Source organism: Lolium rigidum, chromosome 4 (assembly GCF_022539505.1).
Source record: "Lolium rigidum isolate FL_2022 chromosome 4, APGP_CSIRO_Lrig_0.1, whole genome shotgun sequence".
NCBI lineage: Eukaryota > Viridiplantae > Streptophyta > Magnoliopsida > Poales > Poaceae > Lolium > Lolium rigidum.
Window position 1 is genome coordinate 179,269,285 of NC_061511.1, and position 7,083 is coordinate 179,276,367.

Genomic DNA, 7,083 nt, shown 5'->3' on the forward strand with positions numbered 1-7,083 from the left:
AAAAAATGTATTATTATTTTTACTCCTATTTTTTTGTCTTTATACAAAATATAAACCGATGCAAATTCTACGGGATCGTGCGCCAAGGCGCACATCTAAATTTAGTCAAATACCTCCAGCATTTGTGGGGACGCCTTCATCCACCTAACATCAACGGGCAGAAAAACGCATTTTAGACTAAACTTATTTGAACCAAGTTTATAGTTAACTAAAATATGATTCCTTGAAACCTTCTGCAAGAGGACTGTTGACTGTTGAGAAAACTGTACAAACAGTTCACACTTTACTTCACAAAAAAAGAAGTTCACGGTCCTTGGCTACCATTTTAGAAGAACACTCTGATGTCCCTGCGAATAGCTAAACTGCTTCTAGATACTAAAAACCGAGCAGTCTGGTCTCTGGTGGTATCATCTATTATAGTTAAACTGCTGTCATGAAAGGTGTGATTGAGGAAGAAATTCCTTCGAGCAACAAAAAATTAGCTTCCATGCAAGCCCAAGTTATGCTCATATAAGCACTATTCGGTTTCATGCAGCTAATTTAGCAGTTGTTGTCAGCAACAGAGATAAACCAAGTCCATACTGAACTCAATCTGATTCAAACCTTAAAACTCAGCATAGTTGGTTATATGTAGACTGGATATAATCGTCATTGCTGAAGAATCTAAACAATGCTGCACTCCAAAGGAAAAACATAGTAAACAACAAGCATGTTGTAACATTTTAATTACATTGCAAGCGGTTCAGTACGCAAGACGCTGATGGAACATCAGCTGGGTGCAGTGATTTTAGTCCGCAGTCCAGCTTTGCTCCACAATCTCACGAACTTTTCGGTTGTATTCCCGCTTGTTCTCGCTGAATAGGCGGGCAGCTTCAGAGTTGGCAGGTGAATTTGGGTTTGGATCGCAAAGCAATGACTGAAAATATTCAATGCTAGGTCAGACTGGCACCATTATTATAACAAAATAAATATGCTGAATCAATAAAAATGACTAGTGATTTGTTCATTTGCCGTTTATAATCTGCAGCGTCTGCTTGCCACACAACTAAGCAAGATGTGCAAAGACTAGGATTGGTACACAGGATTATCCTCCCCTTTTCGATAATCATATTTAAGAGTCAAGACTATCCGCAAAAAAAAAAGAGTCAAGACTGTATATTGAACACCGAGCCTACAGAGAGGAGACCTAATCAAATCTTGTATGCATCCTCTCGCCATCTCCACTTAGTGTTGGCAACCCACCTCAGCAAGACTACCAAAAAATTATGTAAATATAGAAAGTAGCACTTCTACTGATAACTGTTTTCTTTCTTCAGACAGCTGAGAAAGATTAGAAGTGTTCCATAATCAAGATTAAAATCATATGCTGAGAAGTCTTCACTGCAGAATATATATAATATTAGACCTAACAACTAGTTAACATCGGATCAGTTAATAGTAATACTGATAATCAATTAATCAGACACAAAAAATCATAGTAGATATATAGTGTGAGTGTGACAGTGCCTCTAACAAAGAGAAGGGTAACATCATCTGGTATGTCACAGGAAGAGAGCATGTAACAAAGAAAAATGAAGTAGTTATTCTACAAGGAACAGTTCACATGAATATCAAAGAGATAAATTAAACAGTCCTTGTTGGGTGGGTTTCGCTTAGCATATTTCACAACAAAACTTCAACTAGTAAGCATTGTCCTACAAGAATCCACCAAAAATAGTAAACTAATGATAGAGTGCCATCTACCTGAATGGACGTAAGTATAGCTGCTACATCATATATCGGGCTCCACTGGTTCTGGAGGATATCTAAGCATATGCTTCCATCAGCATAAACTGCTCATAATAAAACAATATGTCATGAAAACAAAAACGAATGAGTACGAAAACATAATGCCAATGCCATTATATTGTTCTTACACCGAGAAGATAGTTACATAAACGACAAAATAAAGCTAAAACTGTAAGTACTGTGTATAGTAAAAAATGCTGTAATGGCCGCAGGTGTCGTTCACTATACATAATTTGATATTCAAGTAAAGTAATCATCACTAATACCTAATGTTAGAAAAAAAAAGGAAAGGTATTAATCTAACAGGTATTTGTTGAACCTGTATATTTGCTTAACCTTTCAATATTCTGTAACCACGCTTCAGCATCTAGAACCAGAATTAAACATTTATAGACGTGTACGGGTTATATCAGGTAGGAAAAAACCTTAGAAGTAGGATAATGAAAACTCAAACCTAAGCCACTATATTGACTTTGGATGGTGTATATCAAGGTGGATGTGAGACGGTATAGCTAGGCAGGATTATTCTTGGAGACTTTTGGTAAGTGGCTGTGGTTTCTAGTATTTAATGTGGGTGATTCAAATTAAGTCAAATTACAATGGCTGGTACTTCCCATCCTATTTTCTTGCCAGTTATCATTTGATATGCTTCCTCAGCAATGTATATTAGCTTAGGAATGATGCACCAATACTTACGAGAACAGAGCGTCGCTCTGGTGGCTGGAGGTGCGGGAGCGCACGCAGCCCGCCCTGGTTCGAATGCTGGATTCGACGGGGTGCTCACGGAGTTTTTCTTCTATAAAAAAATGCCAACGGGTGCTAGTGCCTGGGTTGGTCTCGTTTTTTTTTATGCACCAATACTTACCAAAAGGAACTGGGCTTAACGAAAAGAAGAGAAGATACCGATTACCCATACAACAGGTATTAACAAAGGCACCAAAGACTTACTGTTAGGATGAAACATCCGAGAAACAAATCGCACTGTAGGTGGCTTATTAGGATAATCTTCAGTAAACTGAAGTGTCAGCTTGAACGTACCTGAAGTAAGCACAATTTTGGTTTAATGGTAACAGTAAACAAAACTGATTCATTTAAAAAAAAACTCAAAATTGCATGAAAGAATACAGATGACTGATGAAGACAGGTACCATGCATTTAAATTTTAGATATAATTTTATGACATGTCAGTTATATTCCCCCTCGAGTATACATTGCAACAAATGTGCAATGCACGTGCCCGGTTGCTCATATGACTCAAAAGGACAAGATAATGTGAATGAACAACAAACCACAACTAACAGGTAAGTTTAACATGAATTAATTAATCCATCAATTAGAATAGAATGTGATTTACATTACAAATATGAAATACTTCTCAAGCTGAGACCTCAACCAAGTTTAGTCTCCAAACTGTGAACTCAAGACGAATCCCAAATGATAGTACCAAATCGAACCACTCGAAGTGTAAAATATACATGCCTTGCTACGAACCACGTGTTCCTAGGTTGAACATAAACATGCAGATGATGTAGAATATACATGCCTCTTCGATACGAAGCACCATAGACAGTACCAAACCAAATTTTATGAGGTTATAATAATAAAAGCAAGAAGAACAAACTGAAGCGTAACCACGTTTGGTTTGGGTATGATGCATTCGCATGGTAAGTTGGTAACATTCTTATGGCACAAGAAGTAAATACTCTCTTACTATAATTAAATCAACTGAGACATCCAGAATGGAAATGTAATTACAAGAAAGAATTATCTCAGAAAATGGAAAGAAAGTAGGATATATGACACCATATCATGCTTGTGTATGTAATTATTCTCCCAACCAAAACAACATCTAAAGTCAAAAGCAAAAGGCCTCAAACCAACTTACCTCCATCCCAGGGCGTATCATCAGGGCTGCAAAGTAAGACATGAGGAAATGATAATTAAGTAAAACTTATCTAAATAAACTAGGTAAAAAGTAGGTAGTCATGAAGTAGCATCTTACCCAAAAATTACAGCATTCCACGACATAATATTGTTGTCCTGAGGGGCCCCACTTATACCAGCGGGGGGATCCTGCATCAGTCGTTTGAAATCCCTCATCAGTCTCTTCCTTGCAGGAGTCGACATCCTCGCTTTCTGCAGAAAATATATCACCACATGACTTATAAGAAGTAGCAAGGAAAAATATTTCGGAATCAATCCAATAGTACTGCAACATCCACAAATGTTTGTGAACTCAGATCCCATGTTCTAAAATTATATCCTTATTTGAACACTATTACATTCCTAGTTATAAACTATACTTTGACAGCTCATACAATTGTTCAAGATTATTGGTATGACATGAAAATAGATGACAAGGATAGTAGACGACGATCAACCTAATTGTCAACACAACTAATCATTACCCTTGGGCAAACAATAGTGTGAAAAAATCACTTATGATCTTTCAAGAAGCATTGATTGCCTCAATAATTAGTCTATGTTACATGAGGGTATGAGAATTCCTTCAGCTGCACTATGGGCAACCACTTGTCTGGATTAGTTTGAGTTTGCCCAGGCTCAACGAATTGGCTGGCTCTGCCCAGGGGCAGATGGCGTGTGTTCCCCCACGTGTTCTTGAAAAAAACATCTCTTCTATTATTGAAGGTGCCTGATTGTTGCATACTTGCATTATATATTGAGTGGAGTCAAAATGCAAAAGCAACTATAGAGCTTCGGTGCATCGCAAGGCAAGCTAAACATAAGCACCTTGTGTGTCATGCGTGGCAAGAAAATGGTGTTTTCTATAAATAAGCACTGCACTGGTATTGCAGCACGCCAACTACAACAGCAATAATTAATCACCTCTACCCTCAGTCCCTTAGACATTGGCATAATACAACAGCCACAGAAGGAAAGACACTCTCGTCATCAACAATCTGTGCCTAATAATAAAGGGAGGAGTATTTCCTTTGTTTTGTCCGTTTCCTACGTCAAATAATAGGTACGTCGTGGCCGAGCTCCATCCTCCTGATTCTACCTAAAGAAAACCAGACGCCTTTATACGTCGTGGCCGAGTTCCATCCATCTCGATTATAAAAGAGATTAGTCGCGATCCGATAGATACTTGAATTTTGGCACGAGGCGAGGAAATAATTCCGTGCTTAAAAGGCCAGGTCTCCGAGTGTTTTCTCCTCACCACATGCCGTCATGCCAGCGGCTGCCAGGAGAGGAGCCGACCTAATCAGCTTGATGCTGCACCCGCACACCGCCACAGTTGGTGGGGAGTACCCGCCAGCACGGCAGTCCACATGCAGTTCACCTCGACACCACAGGTTGATTCGGCCATTTCTGACCACACAGTGAGATGAGAGCATCACCCCCGCCTCCATGCCCACCTCAATTATGAGGAGAGGAGCAGGTGATCTCCGCCGCATCTTCCCACAGCGGAGAAAACATGGAGGGACAGCGTGACACCGGTGTTATCGATCCGGTGTGTCGCCTCTAAGAGCAGCAGCTCAGCGCCTCAGCCTCTGGTCCGGTGCTTTGCCTCCACGCGTAGCACTGGAAAAATCTCCTTCAGAGCACCGTCTCCGTGCGCAGCAAACTCTGGAGTGGCAGATCCTTGCCCAGCGCTCACCTCGGCTCGCAGCAGCTGCTCGTGGGTGCTAGCCATACGGTGATTAAATGAAAATACAAATATTTTGATGTTGTTGTATATAAAGGCATTCCCATATTGATATTTCTCTATTTAGGTCTCGGAATAAATGAATATAAATTTGTACTATGTAAATCTAATACTCCGTAATTTAATTATCGTTGATATAACTTGCAGTTAAAATATTTATGTTTGAATTGGTATTGTCGAATAAGTAGTTTGCGATGTGGGCAAATATTCCGTAGAAGGTGTCCCTTGGGTTGGGGGTGCCGTAATTGTCCACCTCCCAAATTATACAGTGCACTCTCAAATGGATAAATGGCATGTCGGTATGTCCATTTGAGAATCCACCGTTGGAGATGCCCTAACGGGAAGCGAACACGGATGGACGCATAAGCAGGAAATGCACGCCACGTCCCTACACAAGACGTGCCATGCCAAAATTTCCGTCCCCGCCAAAGAATTTTCCTGTGACACGTCGCTAGCTACATGGATGACCGAACTGGTTTGTTGAACATGATATACAGGATGCCGGGATTGACTAGCACGATGCCACGACCTGACAAGAAAGCAGGCCCAATTCTTGTCGGTAGCCACGATCCCGTCAAGAAAAAGCTAATTTCCAGTAGGGGGATTCTCAATGACCTAAAAATCATTCAAATATTCTACCCGTAGCAACGCAAGGGCATATGTGCTGATAAAATAAATAAATCATACTAACAAACAATTAAGCGTGGTAAGCTCACAGACCCATCGCGAACGCGATCAATTTCCCACGCGTGATCAGTCATTCAGTCCCACGATCTAGCTACATCTAGGGCAGAACCGCTCACGTCACCACGGCAAGGGGAACGAACTAGTGGGCGCGATCGCGTCGCGCGCATCACACCACAGCCTCGCGTCGATCTACCTCGGGGGCCAAAACCTATCGCAGGTAGGGCCACGGCTGGGACGGCGGAACATACCTCCGATCAGGCCGCCGGCCCGGCAGTCGGCAGATCCCGCAGGAATCGAGGGACTATAGCATAGTGCGGTGGAGCCGAGCGGAGGAGTGGGAGATTCGTTGGTTCGACTGAAAGGGGGCGAAAGAAGGGTTGGGGGCGGATGGGAACGGATTTGGTGGCGGGCGGACGGGGGAGGGTGAGTGGACGATGGATCACCAGTGAAGAAAATACCGCGTGCACTTCGCTTGCCTCTGTCTGGGTCCCCATTTGTAGCACAACTGCTGCTTACAACTTTTTTTCATCAGCTATATCTAAATTACATAGTCTTAAAATAAAACAGTTTTATCAACCATTGCACATGCCCTGATAATCATGTCTTTTATGTTAACTCGATAAATGACTCTGCCCTAATAATTTTTTCTTTTGTATTATCACAAACTATTGACTCGATCTAATCTTTTTGGGTGGCTCTTTTGTATATTTTTCTCTAGCAGAATTTGTCAACAAAAGAAAAGTGAAGTCAACACCGGAGCGACAAATTAATCTATATTTTAGATGTGTCCCTCCAGTGATCAAATATCTAATCATCTTGCTAGTTTAAAATGTATGCTCAACATGGCATGTGTGACAATACCAAACATCAGTGTGAGTGGGTTGAGACGTAAAACTTAATTGCAATAGAGCATTCAGAGAGCTAGGAAGGTAATGATA

At 41.1% G+C, this 7,083-nt stretch overlaps 1 protein-coding gene across 2 annotated transcripts; it reads right to left on the reverse strand.

Annotated features, from left to right (window-relative positions):
• Positions 1–562: 562 nt before the first annotated feature.
• LOC124706460 (ubiquitin-conjugating enzyme E2 2) lies at positions 563–6,581 on the reverse strand. 2 transcript variants are annotated; one of them, XM_047238125.1, is made up of 6 exons: positions 6,394–6,581; positions 3,791–3,924; positions 3,674–3,699; positions 2,737–2,826; positions 1,744–1,832; positions 563–916 (listed from the first exon to the last, which is right to left on the reverse strand). In XM_047238125.1, exons 2-6 carry the CDS (start codon positions 3,913–3,915, stop codon positions 788–790), a joined length of 459 nt encoding a protein of 152 aa, XP_047094081.1. In that variant the 5' UTR covers positions 3,916–3,924; positions 6,394–6,581; the 3' UTR covers positions 563–787. The 2 variants fall into 2 exon arrangements, with proteins under 2 accessions (XP_047094081.1, XP_047094082.1); XM_047238126.1 differs by lacking the exon at positions 563–916 and adding an exon at positions 1,249–1,320 and having other exon boundaries at positions 6,394–6,580.
• Positions 6,582–7,083: the final 502 nt, after the last annotated feature.

Bases quoted from the DNA above. Each gene is read 5' to 3' on its own strand.
- LOC124706460 (XM_047238125.1), bottom strand. From the start codon at position 3,915: ATGTCGACTCCTGCAAGGAAGAGACTGATGAGGGATTTCAAACGACTG. The intron at 2,827-3,673 runs GTAAGTTGGTTT...TGCTTACTTCAG, and splicing joins TGATACGCCCTGGGATGGAG to GTACGTTCAAGCTGACACTT. The intron at 917-1,743 runs GTAGATGGCACT...GAATATTTTCAG, and splicing joins CTATACTTACGTCCATTCAG to TCATTGCTTTGCGATCCAAA.